Source organism: Lolium rigidum, chromosome 4, assembly GCF_022539505.1.
Source record: "Lolium rigidum isolate FL_2022 chromosome 4, APGP_CSIRO_Lrig_0.1, whole genome shotgun sequence".
Taxonomy (NCBI): domain Eukaryota; kingdom Viridiplantae; phylum Streptophyta; class Magnoliopsida; order Poales; family Poaceae; genus Lolium; species Lolium rigidum.
In genome coordinates this window covers 214,569,113-214,590,501 of record NC_061511.1, presented here as the reverse complement: position 1 = coordinate 214,590,501, position 21,389 = coordinate 214,569,113, and the positions used below count along the sequence as shown (strand labels likewise).

The 21,389-nt window shown below is 45.4% G+C and overlaps 3 protein-coding genes across 3 annotated transcripts; 1 reads left to right on the top strand and 2 right to left on the bottom strand.

Moving 5' to 3' along the window:
* Positions 1-202: 202 nt before the first annotated feature.
* On the top strand, positions 203-872 carry LOC124649400 (probable calcium-binding protein CML14). The gene has a single exon (XM_047189047.1). It carries the CDS (start codon positions 203-205, stop codon positions 725-727), a length of 525 nt encoding a protein of 174 aa, XP_047045003.1. The 3' UTR covers positions 728-872.
* Positions 873-4,292: 3,420 nt separating this feature from the next.
* On the bottom strand, positions 4,293-7,937 carry LOC124649399 (serine/threonine-protein kinase STY13-like). Its single transcript, XM_047189045.1, has 6 exons — positions 7,538-7,937; positions 6,108-6,229; positions 5,354-5,550; positions 5,070-5,244; positions 4,811-4,945; positions 4,293-4,725 (listed from the first exon to the last, which is right to left on the bottom strand). The coding sequence occupies exons 1-6, from the start codon at positions 7,791-7,793 to the stop codon at positions 4,510-4,512; spliced, it is 1,101 nt and encodes a 366-aa protein (XP_047045001.1). The 5' UTR covers positions 7,794-7,937; the 3' UTR covers positions 4,293-4,509.
* Positions 7,938-15,536: 7,599 nt separating this feature from the next.
* LOC124649398 lies at positions 15,537-21,139 on the bottom strand. Its single transcript, XM_047189044.1, has 14 exons — positions 21,036-21,139; positions 20,499-20,643; positions 19,918-19,985; positions 19,779-19,832; positions 19,575-19,658; positions 19,307-19,392; positions 18,993-19,073; positions 18,225-18,355; positions 17,644-17,685; positions 16,844-16,920; positions 16,667-16,757; positions 16,489-16,570; positions 16,157-16,229; positions 15,537-16,033 (listed from the first exon to the last, which is right to left on the bottom strand). Exons 1-14 carry the CDS (start codon positions 21,137-21,139, stop codon positions 15,865-15,867), a joined length of 1,287 nt encoding a protein of 428 aa, XP_047045000.1. The 3' UTR covers positions 15,537-15,864.
* Between the last annotated feature and the right edge of the window lie 250 nt (positions 21,140-21,389).

The following is a 21,389-nucleotide window of genomic DNA, read 5'->3' as shown; positions in this document are numbered from 1 at the left end:
CCTTCCATTTCCGCCATGCATGCACCCACCGACCTGGTCAGTTGTTACCTCGCCCGACGCGTCTTCCTCCCGCGCCTGCCCGCTAATCTCTCCTTCCCTCCATAAATAACAGCCAAGTCTCCTCCCCGCAAACCCACCGCCCAGTCTCCGCCGCTTCCTCCTCCACCCCCGCCGAACAAGTCTAAGATCCAGCCCCGGCGCGATGACAAAGCCCTCAGCATCACCGTCGCCGGCGAAGCCCGCCCCGACGCTGCGCGGCAGCCAGCTAAAACAACTCCGAGCCCTCTTCACCCGCTTCGACATGGACAACGACGGCAGCCTCACCCAGCTCGAGCTCGCGGCCCTGCTCCGCTCGCTCGGCCTGCGCCCGACGGGGGAGGACTCCCGCTCCCTCCTGCTCGCCATCGACGCGGACGGCAGCGGCACCGTGGAGTTCGACGAGCTGGCGCGCGCCATCGCGCCCGTGCTCACCGCGCACGCGCCCAGGCTCGTCGACCAGGCGCAGCTGCTGGAGGTGTTCCAGGCCTTCGACCGCGACGGCAACGGCTACATCTCCGCCGCCGAGCTGGCCAGGTCCATGGCGAAGCTGGGGCAGCCGCTCACCTTCGACGAGCTAAGGAGGATGATGGCCGACGCGGATGTGGATGGGGACGGCGTGATCAGCTTCAGGGAGTTCGCGGGCGTCATGGCCCGCTCCGCGCTCGACTTCCTCGGCGTCCCCTGCTGACTGGCTGGCCGGTCGGATCTCCGGCGGGCCGGGTTAATTAGGATCGACCCATCTTCTTCTTGCTAATTAGGAATCTATCGATGTACCGCCGGAACTCACGGAACTTTGAACGGTTTGATCAAGAATGTGTATAAATTTTTGGATTTGATTGATCTGTTTCATTGACTTCTTTCATTCCGGCGTCGAGACTCTGAAGCTGCTATCGCACTACCGTGCGGTGCTAGCTGACGACGACGTTTTCATGGAAGAAATGTCGTGTGCAATCACCCGTTCTTGCCAATCAAGCTTGGTTTGTATTTTAGGCGAGAAAAATTCGTAGTGGCAGCACCAGACTAGCTGTGAGATCCGCCTATCGCGCCGAGCAGAAGACTCCATTTGCCGGACAACCCGCAGGACACCAGGCACCAGCTATGCCTAGGAAGATGCAAGGAACGTACGCGTCATCCGACATCCGTTCTGCCTCGACCCAAGAAGAAAAACAAAGGGCCAACACAAGCTGCAGAAGCACAGAATCTTATTACAGGTCTGCGTGTTGTTTAGCATAAGCAATCGCGCCTCATCTCATCTCCCGTTAATTAATTCTTTTGGGCAAATGGTTGTTTGTTAATTCGGTCACGTACAATTCGGCAAAACCAAGACCAGGAATGATTCTTTGTTGTTATTATGATGGGGATCCGGTCTTGATGGATCCACTGACGGTGACCTTACTGACGGTGTGGTTATGGATGAGAGCGCAGTGATACTATCATTATCACTTGATGTTTCTGCCTAATTTTGAAGCTCCACCCGGTCAACTCAACAATCTTTAGTGGCTGGGTAGGGGTGCTATTGTGATCTTGTCAACGACGAGACGTTTTCATGCACGGGGCAGCATATTCATTCCTTTCTCCAGCTTTCGTTAAAAATGGGGAAATGAGTTCTCCTTTCATTTTTTTCTGTTAAGGTCAAGCCTCAAGAAAACTTGCCTTATCTTATGACAGCTGAAGCAGAGAGCAGCTTCGCCTCCCTATTTTGTCCGATGGGCAAGGAGCTCCCCCTCTCCTAAGGTGTTCGATCATGTAACTTTTCTTTAAATTTGTATGAAATTAAATATGCTGGTACAAATAAAGTCTGAATTTAAATTTGAACTTGTACAGATTTCGTAAGATCTTATCAATGACGAGACGTTTTCCATAATTCATTTGCTTCTCCACCTTTCGTTAAAAATTGGGAAAGGAGTTTTCTATAACTTTTGTTAAAGTCAGGCCTTAAGAACATCGGTCAACTTAGAGCATCTTCACCACGCTTCCAATAGGGAGCCACATTGGTTTATTAAGGTTCTGATTTAAAAAAAAAAAGCTTTCATCAGCGTCCCCAATACAATAGCGGTGCACAGGTCCTATTGGGAGCGCCGGCTATAAACTCCAGCTCAACGCATAGGTGACACATCTAGCTGCAATGAGAACCCCATCCAAAAGATTCTCCTATCTCCTGTTTTTATGTCCCCATAGCCATGCATGGCCTGCTGCTGGCGCACCTGTTGGGCTTAACCATTGTGTTGTGCGGCTCCCAATAGCACATAGCCTGTTGACGCACATGTTGGGCTTAACCATTGTGTTGCGCGACTCCCAATAGCACAAAGCCTGCTGCCGACGTGTCTCATAGGTTGTTGCTGCCACGCATGCCGATGATTTTGTTAAGCTTCATGCACTAGCCACTTGAACCAAAAGTCCGAACTAATGGAAAGGGCTAGGCAATCTACTTGTACACGTTAACAAATTTTATGGGGGCTGTTAGCGGAGATGCTCTTATGATAACTGAAGCAGAGAGGAGCTCCGTCCCTGTCTTGTCTGACGGCCAAGGAGCTCCCCTGCTCCTATATGTCCTTAGAATCCAACATAGAGCTTCTTCTTTTGTGTGTATGAAATTGAATATGGTGGTATAAATAATTCTGAATTTAAATTTTAACTATGACATTTGAAGTTCTTTTTGTTGTCGTTGAATTTATATATGCTCCAATATTTGTCTTTAAATTTATGGTTGTTGTAAAATGGAATGAGAATGGAAAACAAAGATTTGGACAAATGGGGTGGGCAATTACCCATTAGATAACATGTTATTTTGTCAACCTCAAGCGAGGTTCGGACATCTTTCAAATAGGAAAATGAGATATCCAGTTGAGAGCTCACCATTGGAGATATCCTTGGTGTTGCTTACATAATTGGGCCCAGCAAGAAACACCTATTGTGCTCACAATTTTCTCCTGAATAATGGATGCTCAAATATGTTCAAATTTCCACAAGTTACTCATGACATTAAGATCCATGTTCTACAAAAGACATTTATCTCAGAAAGGAATTCCTATTATGTTTACAGAAATACTAACCGAATATTGGATGCTCAGATTGAGCTCAAATATTCTCTCTCTTTACTAGACCGTCAGCACATAATGGTTTATTTTCAGTAATTTTCTTATTTTTTCCGTGACTTTGTTTTTTTTGGCATATTTGACACAAAAGGGCTAATCTGTGTAGATTCATGTATGTTTGCTGTTTGGTGTTTTGTTTTGTTATTGCAACCTAGTAGGCGTCTGTTTCTGCAATTTACTCTTTGCTACTCCCTCTGTTTCATACATGTTGTTGCGGTTTTATCTCAAATTTGAACGCATAACTTCAACAAAAGTTTAAAATAAGAATATAAGCGATAAAAACTCAAGAAGCTATCAGAGCACGCCTTAAGGTGATGTTGGAGGTCCAAACAAAGGGAGTCGTTAAGTTATTGTTAATTTGTCACTGGTGAAAGTTTTAGAGGACAAATTACATACTTTGGGTTTCGCAAGTAGTATATACTGACACAAGGAAACAACCTGGCTTAGCTAAAATAGTACTGCACCGCACATACCGTGTGACAGGCCAAAGGCGGTTTGCGCATGCCGTGTGACGAGCTGGAAAAGATGGTTACACTGTCTTCCTCTAAACCAGCTCAAGCAGGAAGCCGCGCGCGCGGAATTCCAATGGGCTTTTTTCCGCCGATCGGATCCAGACCTAGAAAATGCATGGTCGCCATTAGCTGGTCGAGATTATTTATTCATCAGCAACAGAGAATCTTACGGTACAGCTGCCCTGTCCACATATAAGCAATCGCGCCTCGTCGGCTGTTGCTGATTTGGTCACGTATAATTCTGCAAACGAACTAGAAATGTTATTGGTGATGATCGATCCAGTCTTGATGGTGGTTATGGATGAAGCATGCAGTGAGACTGATCCAGTCTTGGCCGTGATTATCACTTGAGTGAGCACCGGTATCAGGCTATCGTTATCACTTGATGTTTCTGTCTATCTCTGAAACTCAGCCAGGTCAACCCAACAATCATTTAGTAGGCGGGGGTGCCTCTTGTGAACATGTCAACAGTGAGACGTTTTCCTGTACAGGACAGCACCTTTGATTTCAGTCTGCACTTTTCGTTTTAAAAGTAGTTTTTCTTAATTTTTGTTAAGGTCAAAGCCTCAGGAACACTAATATTCTGAGTGCTGAAGAAGACTCTAAGCAGATCATGTTGACATGTCAGGTCAGCACAGAGAAGGCATAGACGAACGAGCCGCGGTTCTTTCGTTAACAAACAGACTGGATAGACAGAGGAATTTACATCAGAGGGGCTACCAAAGGATCACAAGCTTAGCTGCATTAACCAGTTTGCGTACCTTAAAACTAAACCAAATGCAATCAACTTACGCGAGCAATCTCCATGCAGAAAGAAAACTACTGGTCAATCCGCATGCGTGCAAGGTCCATCCGTCGAGGGTTCAAGGGCCCCTGTGCTTCCGGAAGCACGAGAGGCAACCGAGACCTCCCGGCTGGTCCACGGGGATCATGCCCCCGCCCTTGGACGTGTCGATCGCCTCCAGCATGGACACCACCTCGGCCATCTCAGGCCGCTTGTCGGGGTTCGCGTCCCAGCAGCGCTTCATCACGTTGGCGAAGGAGCTTGGGCAGCAGCGCGGGATCTCTGGCCTCAGGTTCTGGGAATTAGAGATTGCAATATCAGGTGTCCGCTAGTTCAGAAGTCAGCCGATAAACATGCAGGGTGGAATTGCAGATTTGTACCTGTCGAACAACAGCAGATGTGACCTCCGAGAAGCTCAAGTCTGCGTACGGCATATCGCAGCAGTATACCTCCCACAAACAGATCCCGTAGCTATAGACATCGCATTTCCTGTTGTAAGGGTTGCCATTGAGAACCTGCACATCAGGGGGCGATAAGGCATATAACATGTAGCATACGCAGGGGACTGTTTGATGCGGAAATGTCAAATTGTAAGAGAACAAAGCAAGACCATCACCGTCCGATATAAAGATACAGTACCTCAGGTGCCATGTAACCCAAGGTGCCTGTTTCGCCTGTCATGTCGCTGGGATTTGCAGCCTCATGGCGAGCAACACCAAAATCCGCAATCTTTACGGTTCTTGTTTTGTCGAGAAGCATATTTTCAGTCTTCACGTCGCGATGCACAATTTTCTTCGAGTGAAGATAACTTAATCTGTCAAAGATTTAGATGTCAGTATTCCTCCAATCAGTGAGAACTTTGGTAGCTACTGGGAGTCAAAATTTATATTGCACGAGTGATGAGAATGCAGTAAACTACTTACCCCCTGGCAAGGTCAAGAGCTATTTGAACCACAACTTTAAAAGCTAACTTCCTTCTCCTGTTCTTGATCAGAAATGTTTTCAGTGCACCTCCAGCAAGGTACTCCACAATAACACAGCAGACATTACTTGGCATGCCAATATTTCCATTTTCTGTCTGAATATTCAGATCCCTAGCACCCATTATAGCCCCTATAAACTGTACAGGAAAATCGAAGATGTTCTCAGGCCAACTTTTCATGTTTGATAATATGGTACTTCGTACAAAGAAATACATTTCAAGTATCTTAATAATACAGAAATGATGATAACAGAGCTTCAATTCGTATGTAGCAATTACACACAAAAAAGGTGCACAACAGCATGACAACTGACAAGTAAGATGTGAAAATACTGGTGTATGTGAACACTTCATTCTTTTACAGAAGTTAATAGTTTGCCTGCTTTGACAATAATATATTGCAAACAATTAAGTGCACGGTAATAGGGCTGATATGGTAGTTGCATATACAGGACTAACTAACAGCTGATGGATTTGTTAGAGGAAACTAATGTTACAATACGGGGCCAGTTAACAACATTGTTGCTGTACATCATTTAGACAGTACGTATCATCAATCATAATAAGTTGCAGCATTGGAGATTCATTTCATTTTATCATCAGTAAATGCATCAAATGTTGCACGCCAAAACAGCAGAGCAGATTAACCAAATACATTTGAAGGAGGCACAAAAACTTGTGGAGCCAAATAGTACCTTAGTTACATTTGGATGGTCAAGCTTGTGCCAGACGGAGACTTCTTGTGAAAACGATGCTCTTACAGCCGTTATTTCTTGTTCTGACCTATGACCATCCTCTCCCCAATCAAGTAATTTCACTGAAACATAATCAGTGTTAATTAACCTTCGTCGATGTTTAAAAATGACAGTTGTAGTAAAAGGTTTCCACTATTCCATATCCGTAGCAAGCTATTGTCGTAAACTTGGGAATTAAGAATCGATGTGAAAGGCTGGTGCCAGCCTTGAGAGGGAGACAGCAAGAGGACGGACAGGGTTATTATTTGGTACAGAAAATTTGTATTTCCTGTCCTAGGATACTACCTAGTGCCCTGTTTGGGCTAATGGAGTAATGAGATAGCATTGTGTGGTATTGAAGTGCTTGTCTCGCAGGACAACACAAGCAAATTTTTTCAAGCTTACATAGTCCAGATTTTTGCACGGGTGTTGAATTGATTTGTTTTGCTGATAAAGAACATCTTGGGGATTGCAAAATGAACAAACCCAAGTCAGGATCAGAGAGAAATAGGCGGACGCTTGGTGACAAGCCTATCTGGCACGAGTCATCCAGCAACAGGCTGCACAGCTCTATGATAACAATTCTGTAACGACTTGCTAATCGACTGTAATAAAATGCTTTCGTCAATACTCAGTAGATGATTCAAACATGAAGGGACTACTCTTTTGGAAATGCTTTTGCCATGCCTGCAAACCGTGCATGCAGAGCAGCAGCTCCTTAACAAACTAGTAATCGGCTACAGCGGCAGGCTCCGGTCAGTACCCGGTAGATGATTCAGCGTGAAGGGGATTATAATTTATCGTTCATGCTGTTGCCATGCCACGCAATCGCATCCGTGGATAAACTCAATCCGGTGACAACCGAAAAACACAAAAAGCTTCTTCTAGACTTCATGGTGTCAAGATGTTGACGCTAACCGGCGAAGCAAACTTAAGTTTCGTTGCATCCAGAAGCCGCTGGATCCCTGTCGCCGTTGGCTTTAGCTCCCACCTCCCAAGCATCACAGGAATAAGGCCCGTGGTTCACATGAGCGATGCCAACTTGCGATGTCACGGGGAGTCACCCGTGGACAGGGTACGGCGGCCGCCAGAAAAGGGCGGCGGTATCGGCTGCCCGCGACTTGCCAAAAGGGGAAATAAAGCAGCCGACGGGTGCGGCACCCGTCCGTCGGCAACCGGCCAGCCGGCCGGCGCCGGCGCGGACATTCCGTCGAACAGGGTGCGGGCGTTCGGCCGGAGCGCGCGAAGACACCGCCGGCTCGTCACTCGCTGTAACTAGCGGCGACCGGCAAGCGTGGCGGCAGTGAACGGGGGGCTGGACTGGGCTGGACTGGAGGGGAGGGGTTCGAGTGAGTGAGTTGAGGGAAAGGGAATGGGGCGGTGGCACGGACCGGCGACGTCGATGCCGTCGTAGACGCCGCGGTGGACGGTGCCGAAGGTGCCTCGCGCGATGACGGCGCGGACGACGAGCCTGGCGGGGTCGGCCTCCCAGGCCTCCCTCCGCTTTGGGGGCTCCTGCTCCCCGCGCGGCTGCGGCGGCTTGTCCATGGTCCATGCGCGCGCGAGGTGGCGCTCGAGCTGCTCGTCCAGGGTCTTGAGGTCGATCTGGTCCGCCCGCACGAACCCGCCGCCGCCGTCATCCTTCATGTTCCGCTTCGCTCAGCTCAGACCTCAGAGCTCAGAGGGTTGGCGAATCTGGCGCGCGAAGCAGCTGCTGCTGAGTGAGTGTGGTGTGTGTGTGGGTGGCGCGGCTGGGAGGCTAGGTGGAGGTGGAGGATGGAGCAGATGCACATGGGGTGCCGCCGAATGGCGATGGCGGAGGCAAGGAGAGGGGTGTCGTGTCGCGCGGTGGGGGCCCGGCGGCGCGTGCTGGATTTGCTTTCATCCAGGGGTTTGGGTTTTATCTGCTATAGCATCTCAGCAGAGCCCGTAAAAGTGTAAACTTAAAAATTTTGAGTTTAGTCTTTGGAAAACGTGTTTACAGGTCGTAAAACGGCTTACGCAGAACAGAGCATGTAAATTGAAACTGAAACTGAAAAACAGAATATTCGGAAAATCGTCATCTCCTTCACAGGACTGTCCGCGCAGCTACCTAGATCTTCCCACGCAGGCCGCCGCCCGCGCCCCTGGCTGCAGCCGCGAGCTTGAGGGTCAGGCGAGGACGGGAGGAGTCGATGGGGCGCAGGTCCTGACGGCGCGATCGTGGTTGGTGCTGCCGCTTGGCCTAGTGCTCTACAGCTCTAGAGTGATGCTGCTGCTGCACGTTGTTGCTGCTTGGCCGCGCGCATGCCGCTGCTAGCTGTCGTTGTTTTGCCCGCGCATGCCGCTGCTAGCTGATGCTGCTTGGCCGCGCCTGCCTTCCACCGCGTTGCGCCATGGCCTGCCGTGTCCGCCCGCCGCACGCCCCGCCTGCAGCCATGAGCTTGATCGGCACTGCACAATTTTAGCAAAGCAACCAGAAATCGGCGGATGGAGGCGGTTGTACGGATGGCGGCGTTGGAGGACCGGTGAGAAATCCGTTCAGTTTTGGACCTGTAAACCGCCCTTCGTTCTGAAATTTTTCGGACCCCTGAAAAAGTTTTTCGGGTCGAACAGCGAGTTCAGTATCTGTTCTGCGCCACTTTCGACCGACCCGAACCCATAAATCTGCCGGAAAAATACGGTTCCGACGTTATTTACGGGCTCCGTTAGAGATGCTCTTAGAGCGCCCCCCACAGCAGCCCCGATAGCATTTTGGGAGCTGGCAACGAAAGTAAACACGCACCGGTGCGTTTTAGAAGGTGCCAGCTAGTTTTCCAGCCCAATAAAAGCGCCAGCAACCTTGGCACCCGTGTCGGTCCATTGGTGAAGGGCGTGAATCGAGCGTGTCGACGCCGCTTGGCACGTCGGTTTTAGCGGGTGGGGCTGCCTTGGCAGCGAGAGGACGCGGCGGTTCGCGTTGGAAAGGACGCGGGAAGGTTGGCCGTCGGCGTTAATGACCTCCCGCGCGGAAACTGAAGCGGCGACGAGGAACGCGGCGTAGATGCAACGCAGAAGCTGAGGCGTGGGTAGTTGGCACCCCTATTTAGTACGTACACCGCACGCCGCCCGCGGCACCCTAACCACCACTGCAACTGGTGTACTACCATTTACTGTTATAAATTTGTTTTTTTATATTTCTTAAAATACAACGGAATTTTTAACGGGACTTGTTTGCATACATCCGTACTGTATATATGTATCTATATAGTTAACATCATAATTTTTAGAGATATCGAAGTGTGAGGTTTTAGAAATTTCAAAAATCTGAAAATGCATGGAACACTAGTGCCCATGTGTCAAAGATATTTTCCCTGGAGTTAGAGCACATAGGTAAAATATGGCAGTTTTAGCACATCTTTTTTTAAAAGTTTTAGGACATGCACACCGAACGTGTCTATTTTAGTCCATTCGGGCTGACCCGTGGAAATGGAGCCTTTCCCTCTCTTGATCTGTTCTCCTCGCTTCGGTGTCTCTGCTCCGCCCTCTTCGTGCAAGACATCCGCCCCTAGATGGCCACCCCTTCCAAAGCCGACGGAAGAACACTCTTCAACGAGTTCTTTCTCCCCGTGCACCCACTTCCCTCCATGTGGCCGGGGTCTCCCGCTCCTATCCCCGGCTTCACGAAAAGCAGTATTGCTCGTCGTTCGAGGAAAAGACGGGAGAAGAGAGAAGAAACTATCGAATTGGTAATTCTAATAGTAGAAATTTTGGGGTATCGTGCGATTTAGTGGAAAAGTAAAACGGCTAAAAGTGACGGTGCGCAATGGAAACCATTTTTTTTTTCATTATTATTAGATGTAGATATAGATATGTTGGAGAACTATCTACCGATTTATTTCAAACGAAAAGTGGCTATGCAGAGAAGATGTCAAACTAAGGTTTAAGGAAAAAAAATACAACTAAGGTTAATTTCACGGCAAAATATACGGTAAGGCAGTCACTTCTTTTTGGCAAGTTGTTGTTCGGCATTGACCTAGGGTTTATGAAATCTAGAGTTGTGAAAACTGGGACACGACTTGGGTAGGATCTACCATTACATAGGATCTGTGAGATCAATTTTTTTGAAAATACAAAACATGTTTAAATATGCTCAGACAAATTGACAATACACGTCTATATGTTATATGTGCAACCTTAAAAAATTGCTGCTTCAAATTCAACCTACACTTAGAGACCAAAAAAGATAAATTTAGGTGTGAATAGTGTGGAATGTTGTTCACCCAAGGATGATACTATTCACATTACAATTTATCTTTTTGTTTCTCTAACTATAAGTCGAATTTGAAGCAAAAAAAATTTGGACTTGTAGAAATAGCCTGTAGGTATTTTGTATAAACGTTTCATATTTTTTTCCAAAATTTCTAAATACAATTTTTACGTGTTGATCCTAGGATCTCACCTAAAGTAGAGATCCTATACAAGTATCCCCCTTGAAAACTGTGATCGACGAGGTACCTTTTTGGTGCCTAGCAGGTGGCAGCCTGGTGACGGGAAGGTTCACTGGTCTTGTTGTTTTCCACTGCGCCATATTTATGCTACCCTCGAGTCAAATGTTCTCTAATTACTCCTATATCTGTTCTGTAATTTTATCCTAAATTTAGATATACATATATCTATATATAAAATATGTCTAGCTACATTTAAAATTACCACAAGAATCATAGAATGGAGGGAGAGTAATTTTTAGTCGATATGCAATATATGAGACATGGAAGGGCCGGCTGTGGCCGGCTAGGGTAAACACTAATTAAGAGAGGGAACACACAACGTGATCTTATAACGTAAGTCGTTTTTGAACATGTGCTTATGGGCCCATGTACAGTGTTGGCTCGATCGATCTCTCCTAGCTCTGCCCACGGGTTTGGATTTTTTTCCTGTGAACCTTGGCCGACAATGACTATCATGTGAGTCCAAACAATTGGGCAAAACTACGGCGTTGGTTTGGACTCACTACGGGAGAGCTCCAGTGTCCCGACGGCTGCCAGCCGTCGGCACAGCACAGATGGCCGTCGGCACAGGCTGTGCCGACGGTGACCGTCGGCATAGCATCGTCGGCATAGTTACGGTCGGGGACTGCCCGATCACCGTCGGCACTGGACTGGCCGTCGGCGTAGATTGTTGTGCCGACGGTATAACCGTCGGCATAGTATTTCAAAATTTTCAAATTATTTGATGAAAAAATATTCAAATTATGTTTTTTGAACAAAAAATATTTTTTTTTATTTTTTTTTCAGTTTTCTTCTTATTATTTTTAACTTGTTAATCTTTCACAATCACACTTAGTACACCTAATCTTAGGTCAAATTACACTTGTAGTCAAACTTCCCGCTTGGTCACCCATCCTCACACTACTCCCACCCTAGCACGCTTAACTTCTTGGTTCTATTCGGATGAGCTTCCATGAAAGAAATGACACCTTGTTGTTAATACTACCATATCAATCATATTAACCCTTTGGCCGTGATGCCACACCTCTATATTTTTGAATTCTAATCAATTACTTAAGTAAACAACATGAATATATATATATATATAATAATGTAGAATTTGAAAAAACAATTAAATAATTTTATTTTTTTGTCTTTTTATTTAATATGAAATAATTAATATCGGTAAATGTGAATTTGGCAAATAATATGTCTAAATTGATCAGAAAAATGAGAGGAATACAAATATGACATCCATATCATATTTTGAATCTACAAAGTTAATTTACCCAAAAATCATGAGCATTAGATCAAGTACCTCTAGTTTAAATCTAGTTGACTTCATTGAAAATGAGGTGGGAAACGGCCTCGGCATGGCATAGTTTGCCGAAATGAGGTCATATTTGGCACGTGTGTGGGCCCTAGGATGGGAAGCAAGACCCCAGGTGCGGATTTCTAATCCGACCCACGGGCGACCATCTTTTCATTTTTAGCGTGCCCAAATGGTTTTTATTTGTGAAGCTGCTACATGGGGCACATTTTAGTATGACGAGAAACCTCCGTGCGATGATAGTAGACCACCTATGCACCACCTATCAAATGTCATGTGCATGCGTTAGCTTTTTAGGAAACCATGCGGCTTCTGGCGGTGTCCCGCCGAATCCACTGGAAACTGACCGGATTTGAACTAGGGCTCACCTATCCGTCGCTCCAGAAATTCCGGAAAAATGTTTTTAGTTCTACAACGCATCATTATATGTGCTAATTTTTTTCCGTTTAGTTTGTTCGCGAATGGGTGCACCCGCACGTCCGGTACGGCGATACCGCATGTCCCGGGGGGCCTGTTTTGGCCAGATGGCAGTTTGAACGAAGTCAAAAAATCCCACTGAGCCACATGGCGTCATTTTATATGCTATAGTAACTATTCCGTTTGTCAAAACTAGGATATGACAATTATTTTGAAAAACCCTACACGAAAAGGGCTATCACCTCCGGAGTTCTATGGATTTTAGGGGAAATGAGGTGGGAAACGGCCTCGGCATGGCATAGTTTGCCGAAACGAGGTCATATTTGGCACGTGAGTGGGCTCTAGGATGGAAAGCAAGACCACGGGTGCGGATTTCTAATCCGACCCACGGGCGACCATCTTTTCATTTTTAGCGTGCCCAAACGGTTTTTATTTGTGAAGCAGCTACATGGGGCGCATTTTAGTATGACGAGAAACCTCCGTGCGATGATAGTAGACCACCTATGCACCACCTATCAAATGTCATGTGCATGCGTTAGCTTTTTGGGAAACCATGCGGCTTTCGGCGGTGTCCCGCCGAATCCGCTGGAAACTGACCGGATTTGAACTAGGGCTCAACTATCCGTCGCTCCAGAAATTCCGGAAAAAATGTTTTTAGTTCTACAACGCATCATTATATGTGCTAATTTTTGTCCGTTTAGTTTGTTCGCGAATGGGTGCACCCGCACGCCCGATACGGCGATACCGCATGTCCCGGGGGGCCTGTTTTGGCAAGATGGCAGTATGAACGAAGTCAAAAAAATCCCACGGAGCCGCGTGGCGTCATTTTTTATGTCATAGTAACTATTTCGTTTGTCAAAACTAGGATATGGCAATTATTTTTAAAAACCCTTCACGAAAAGGGCTATCACCTCCGGAGTTCTATGGATTTTAGGGGAAATGAGGTGGGAAACGGCCTCGGCATGGCATAGTTTGCCGAAACGAGGTCGTATTTGGCACGTGAGTGGGTCCTAGGATGGGAAGCAAGACCACGGGTGCGGATTTCTAATCCGACCCACGGGCGACCAACTTTTCATTTTTAGCGTGCCCAAACGGTTTTTATTTGTGAAGCAGGTACATGGGGCGCATTTTAGTATGACGAGAAACCTCCGTGCGATGATAGTAGACCACCTATGCACCACCTATCAAATGTCATGTGCATGCGTTAGCTTTTTGGAAACCATGCGGCTTTCGGCGGTGTCCGCCGAATCCGTCGAAGCTGACCGGATTTGAACTAGGGCTCAACTATCCGTCGCTCCGAAATTCCGGAAAAAATGTTTTTAGTTCTACAACACATCATTATATGTGCTAATTTTTGTCCGTTTGGTTTGTTCGCGAATGGGTGCACCCGCACGCCGATACGGCGATACCGCATGTCCCGGGGGGCCTGTTTTGGCCAGATGGTAGTATGAACGAAGTCAAAAAATCCCACGGAGCCGCGTGACGTCATTTTTTATGTCATAGTAACTATTCCGTTTGTCAAAACTAGGATATGGCAATTATTTTGAAAAACCCTTCACGAAAAGAGCTATCACGTCCGGAGTTCTATGGATTTTAGGGGAAATGAGGTGGGAAACGGTCTCGGCATGGCATAGTTTGCCGAAACGAGGTCATATTTGGCACGTGTGTGGGCCCTAGGATGGTAAGCAATACCCCGGACACGGATTTCTAATCCGACCCACGAGCAACCATTTTTTCATTTTTGGCGTGTGTGAAAGCCATGAAACCTCGAACATTATAGCTCATTTCTAAGAAAATTATTTAGGTATTTGAAATATTCCATTTTTGATATTTTTCTATGATAGATCTTGTTTTTATGCAAAATTTGATATATTATACTTATTTATCTCAGTTAGAATGATTTAGTTATGCTTTTTTGAAGACTGCCGTGGAGAAATAGGAAAAAGCTATGCCGACGGTATAACCGTCGGCACAGGTCTGTAGTGGAAAAAAAATTAAAAAAAATGTTGTGCCGACGGCCGGATCGGTCTGTGCCGACGGCCGGAACCGTGCGCGACGGTAGCCGTCGGCACATCCAGCCTGTACCGACGGCCAATTTAACGCCGACGGCCATCCTTGTCGCCGCGCTCCGGAGGCTCCTGTGCCGACGGCCCCGACATTTGGCCGTCGGCACATCGCCTAGCCGTCGGCGTACGGCAATTCTCCCGTTGTGACTCTGGACTTTCTCCATACGGCCTACGTGTGTTGTAGTAGGAAAAATGTCCTGTGGAAGTGTAGGAGAGGGACTTGGCCCGTGCAGCTCGGCATCTCCCTTTGACTTGTGCCGGAATGTTTTCGTCGCCACCTCGAGCCTGACATGTGCTTGCTACTGCTTCCTTGTTCATATTTAGAAGGGCCCTTGTTGATTATTGGTTCAGTGTATATCTAGCCTGGTTGTCCACTGGTTCAGTGTGCTGTGCCCATTTTCAGTAAAGAAAAAGGGTTTGATGTGCCCATTTTCAATACAAAAACGTGGTGTGGTAGAGCTTGTTTTACTTGATATTCCCTCCTTATATATCTTGTGCCTCAACTGATGTGGAACGAAGCTGGATTGATCTATGTTAGGTCTGCCCACGGGTTTGCTGCAAACCTTGGGCGGCACCGATTATAGTTTTTCCGTCTTAAAAAGGAAATCGCTGATTTGTATCTAGATACATCTAGATTTAGATAAATCCGCAACGTTTTTTTCAAGACAACGTATATAGTACGTTTTAGCTACATCTCCTTATGGTCCAGCACGGTGCATGCGCATATTTGTCCCCATTTAGAAAACTATGCTTGGACTTTGGATTTTCCTCCATGTGACATCATGACATGTCTAGGCGAGACTTGCCACTGCAGGTCGGCATCTCGGTTTGACTTGTGCCGGTATGTTCCGTCGTCACGTCAAGGCTGAAAGGTACATCTATCTAGATACGACGAGCAGCTTCCCTAGTTGACTGCTGGTTCAGTGTGCTGTGCCTCCATCCCGAGGGCACCGCTAAACAATTGGCCAGATATTAGTATAGACTAGGCCGCGTTAAACAACGTACGTGGGCAGGGTATTGTTTACGAGCACATGCATGCTCAAAGGATAAAGATCAACAACCAAAGGAACACGTTGCTCCTTGATGGAACAAAATGTGATATGACCTGTCCCATTTGGATTTCCCGAGGTGCCGTGCCACGGTTCCATCTTCCATATGGTTATCCAGTGCAGATACGATCGAGAGTGACATCATCCACAAAAGCAAAACCTAGAGCTAGTTACACGAAATGCATCTTTCTATTTCGCTGTCATATCCTAGTCCATCGAACTGGCGTACGTATTTCATGGCACGCTTTCACCAATGCAGACAATCTCTGAAACAAAATCTCTACAATGCTTTCTACGGAAAATAACTACGCTCCCGTGAATCTCAAACCGGTCTGAGATCTACAAGGCTTTTTCTCTGACGAACTTGCTGAAGGTACTTCTACGACTACTGAGAGGTCAAGCCTGGATCTAGAGTATCTTGCCGATAGGCCTCATCTCCGCAGGCAGATGGTCGAAGTTGCCCGAATCCACGTCCGCCTGGAACATGGGCCGCTCCCCGTACTGAAACATGACGGCCGGCGCCAGGTGCTGCTTGTTTGGCGTCAGCATCACGTAGTTCGCATCGGCCTTCTCGTAACTGCATTTTCATCGAGATTCATGGAGGAAGTATTCTCAGTGATTGATGCCGAGATTACTAGTAGTGATAATAACAAGCTGCCCGAAGGCTTGATTAGAAACGTAATCCGGCAGAGAAAAGTACCTGGCCTTCCTGAGATCCTCGACGCGGATTCCAAAGCCGTACGACGTCGTCCCCTTCGTATGATCATTCACAGCTGCAAACAGGATTGGAGCAGCAGGTGTCAGCTCAAAGTTATATCAAGTACACTGTCGGTAATTTGCAGCGCTCTTAGAGCTACGTTTAATTTTTAATGTTCAGTTTCTCTACTTCATCAGAATACATCGGTGTACAAAGATAACAACGGAATATGCATTGCAGATTTGGATGTTCGAAATACGAGTCTTCTGCTTTAGAAATGATGGGTTATTCACTCCTGTTTGTATGCAGAGGTTTATTAAGACAGGCTTGCGAACCTGTGACGCTAAGCGTAAAGGATGGTCTCCACCATGACTTGAATGCCAGAGCTACAGACGACTTGGAAGGACCTAGCTTTCCCTGTTGAGAAGAATAGAGCTATCGCCATCAGAAAAAAAAAACCTGAAGTTATGTAGACTTGTTTAAAGGCCTGACTGATGAATGGGTCTACTTGACCTTCAACATGAAGTTCTTATTAGCTTGCCAGCTTGCGGCTAACTGAAACAAGTTGTTGTTGGCACTCTCTGTTGGTTTATCCTTATCAATCCTAATGATAGTGTGAAAATGGAGCTAGTTAGCTGATTTCATGGAAAATCGAAGTTATGCCTCTTCCTCTGAGGCAGTAAGGCTTACCCTCCAGCCAACTCAAGCCCCAAATCTATGTAGTTTGTGATACCAACAACCTGATCATCTTCAAAAGGATTCTTCACCTGATAGATATACAAGCGGCATTAGACTCTCAACAGGCTTAGATACCATGACTGATATTAACACCAAAGCATGGTACAGTAAACCAGGAAATAAGAAGCAAACAAGTAGGTGAAAAGACGGAAAAAAAATATAATTCTTTCTAACGAAGTAATCACGAGAGTGGTTGGTCATAAAGCATTTTTTAGTGACACAGAAATAAAACATCAATTACCAACTGGATGGAACATCATCCATACGCATCGTGACATCTTCAGTTTCACTGGAAGCATGGTGTAGTTCAAATTCATTACTAAGCACATATCTTGGACATCCTTTTATCTCTTAACCAAAATTAGACTGACAATATCTACACTAGTGGGTAGGATGTTATTTTATTTATTGGTAACTGTATGCATGCTGTTTAAGCAACAGCATCCAAGTACCGCGGACAACTATGTTTCATTTCATATGAGCTTGCGGGCTTACCCTCCTCTTGCAAAAAAGGTATGCATTCTTCTGTATTCTAAGAGTTTTTGGAGCAAATTTCACATTCTTTTATTAATATGTATTTGTTTGACCACTAAACAGTACAATGAGTCCAATAGAACTGTCATGATCCACATACATCACCCACCTCCCCACCTCCCCTCTGCCACCCACATAATCGAGATATAAATATAAAAGAATAACAATAAATCTTTTCGAATCAGCAAATTAAAAAAATCAAAGAGAACTGTCCTTACCCTTCTTTGAACAACCAGGTGCTGATAGAATGATGCAATAAGCTGCACATCAAGGAAAAACAAAGATGTATTTCCCATGAGACTCAGTGAAGGCAAACAGTGTTAGAGATATCAAGGTTTTCTTTAACTAACAATCATTGATTATTTAAACAGAGAGGAAGAACAAATGTATCAACCAGCTGTTTCATGCCACGCTACTATGTGATTGATGGTAGTTCTTTGATATTAAAAAGAAACATGTATCATTAAGCAACATGTATTGTACTCCCTCCACTTCAAAATACTATCCAACTCTAACTATGATGTGCGCAACTCTTCACAATAATATTATTGAAATTTTCCCCCTTGGTGATATGCCACAGGGAGGTACTCACACTTATGTCAATCCCTGTGTCTAAACAGACAATTGCCCACATATATTCAGTTGAACATATCAACATATAATGATGTCCAACGATCAAGATGCTACTTAGAAAAATGACATCTATCCATTATATTGTCTTCTTTATAGTCCTATCAATATATGCTAGCAATTGCAAGCTAACTCTCCAACCAGAGAAACAGCAAAAACTACAACAAACCTGTTTATTTCTTGCAAGCTCTAGGGAACAGATGAATGAAGGGCTGAGAGGGCTTGTTGTGCCAACAGCATAACTGATTGCATAATTCCAGTTCTTCGGGTCCGTATATGGCATAGGATGTTGGTTTCCACCTGTTGCAGAATGAACATAAGAGCGCTATAAAATAAACTCATAAAAGTGGATATAAACAACTGAAATACTGAATATCCACATCTGATTTTCTACGTGCATGAAGAAGACAACCAACAGACATGAAAGTAGATACTGATTGTACAAGTCATCACATTACATAAATTTCATCAGTCAAATATTAGAACAAGGACAAAAATGTTAGAAACTAGAATAGGAACAGAACATATTCAGAATTGCAAAGTACACCATTTTAGTGATTCCGTGACAAAAGAAGCTACATGCTACAGAGCTTGATCCAAAAGTCCCATGCATCCTTCTGTGGTGAACAAAAGGAAGCAAATGCAAACCAACAGAAATGACAACTTAGGGGAAATATACATGCACCCATATACTAGCAAATTTTAATCCACGCAGAAGAAAATATGAGTAGCTGCTCAAGATGAAACCTAGTGCTGCAACTGTTAACCGTGCTCCTATGTTCCACTTCAAATAGAATCCCAAAACCACCATCAATTTCTAATGTTATGGTGATACATTATTTTTATTTTATATTCCTGCTTCTGAGGTGTTCGAATCTTGCAGGCTGATGAACAACCTCAATGATAGCAAGTTAAAATTATAGGGAATAACACTCACTAAGTGGCTTATATTGTGCTCCTGCAGTTAAACTTCCTTTTTTCGCAACCAACCATGCTCCATATGGCACCTCACCAGATGCTGCAAGCAAAAGTAATGTCAGCAAGTAATATTGTTTTTATTAGAACATCAGCAAATATTATAAGGAAAAGTGAACTTACTATAACCTTAACAAGATTGAATTCAAAACATATCAGATGACAATAATGCCGATTCCTTTATATGGATTCAAATTAAAATGGGTATCTATTTTGTTACATGTAATCTTCAAACACAGTTCTAAAAATTACATGAGAAATATGAATGATACATACCAGGCACTGGTACAAAGGACGCCCCAATTGATAGATTCTCTGAACCATACCTTACACCCAGGACACCATAGTCCTCAGAAGACACCCTGAAAAAAATAACTTCCTCACTGATGGTTTCCAAATTCTAATTATATCAACTGAAATTGATAATGAAAACGTCTAACATTGTATTTGGTAACATTTCTCGGCAAGTTCAACAAACGAACAAGTGGAAAGCTATGTAACAATGGCTTCCATGATTTGCAGCTGCAACAGATATATAGCTTACCTGTTTCCCATTAGCAAAGGGAGTGTCCAAAATGTACCAACGTGATACTCAGGGTAGTAACCACATGACCTCAGCTTCAACATGCTGGATAAACAAGTGTGAGCCAAAATATCGCCATCAATGGAATTTCCAAATTAAAGTAATAATTATAATTAATGCAGTAATGATATTATACATCCAAGTGTCCAACAATAAAGCACGTACGGGTCTGAAGTCGATGCAAGAAGTTCCACAAAGGTATGGGGATCATATAAATCTCTGAAAAACAGCAAATCGTTTCTTGTGTTAAAATGTACCAGACATTGCATAAACACGAAGCGCGGGTAAATTACGGAACAATTACTTCTGCCAGCGGAACAGAGCGTCTCCTTTTACTTCCGTTCCACTATTTGCACCGGCAGCTGCAGATACCTATAGTGATATTAAGGTACGCAAAGACTCCTCTTGCAGTAACTGGGTGTCAATCCACAAGATGTACTGCATATGAATAAAACCTCTTGACACTTCAACTGCACGACCTAGAACCATTCTACAAGTCAAGATTGAAGGGTTAACAACGGCTTTATAAACATGCACATCACCTGAAATATTTTTGTAGCACCAAGGTGGTATGAACTATGGTTGGCAATTTTAAATTTGTTACTTGTGCATAGCATAGATACCAGTGGGGATTGGTTAGCATCAAAAGGTAACATCCACATGGCATTACTATGTTATCATAACTGACAGAACAAGCCAAAACATGCTATTACCACGAAGTAACATAAAAGAACAGCTATATGAAGGTACCATCGAAGATCCTCTAATCCTCATAATGTATCATATCGTATCAAACTTAACAGATACAGTACTACTGAAAGAACCTGATGCAGCAGAATTTAAAAAAAAAACTGGTAACGGTATATCATGTTGTGCAGAGGATACGTTGGCGACCAAGTCGACGTGAGGATCCTCCAGCGGCTTGAGCATGAACCTGGAGGTCATGCTCCCCGCGTGGTCGAAGTAGTCCTCGAACAGACTGCGCAAGGGGAGCTTCCCGAACATCACCTCGTATGCCGGCACCGACATCCTGCATGCGTGGTCAATACAAAAAAGGAACCCGCTTCAGTATATCACAAGGAAGGACAGCAGTTTCTGCTTCCGTTGGCTCACATAGTCACACAAGTGCATTGATTTAGTATTATCACAAGGAAGGACGAAACTCGCTGCTTCCGTTGGCTCACATGGTAATACGTGTGCACTGCCACGGCAAGCTGTATGAACTGAAAATCACTAGTGCGCAGTGGGGCGTCGCTAATCACGATCATCTAATCTAATCGAGCAATTAGTAGCACGGAATTAATTAAGAAACCCTCGTCGCTGAATCGCATTGCGGAAATCGCGGCGTGCCTCGCTCCCGACTGGAGCGCAGATTCCGTTTGCGGGGATGAGGGAAGGGGAGGGCGGGGCGGCGGGGGGGACCTGGTGCGGGCGGCGATGGGCGGGTAGTCGAAGAGCGGCGGCACCAGCACCATCGGCGGCGGCGGCTCCGGCTTGCCCCAGAGGCTGCTCCACAGGACGCCCATCGGGGTTCGCGGCGGCGGCGGCGGCGGCGGCGGACCGGCGGTGATCTGTGCTTGAGGATCAACTTGGGGAAGAAGAACAACTCGTTACACTGCCCAGCTATTGCCTGTTGCTATTTGAAGGGCAGCATTGCATTTATTTATTTTTTATAGCCGTCAGCATACGTGGCTCTTAAGATGGATATGGTAAGCACTTAGGCAAATCGTCTTCATACTTGAGCATATTAAATTGATGTACTAATCAAGTTTTTTT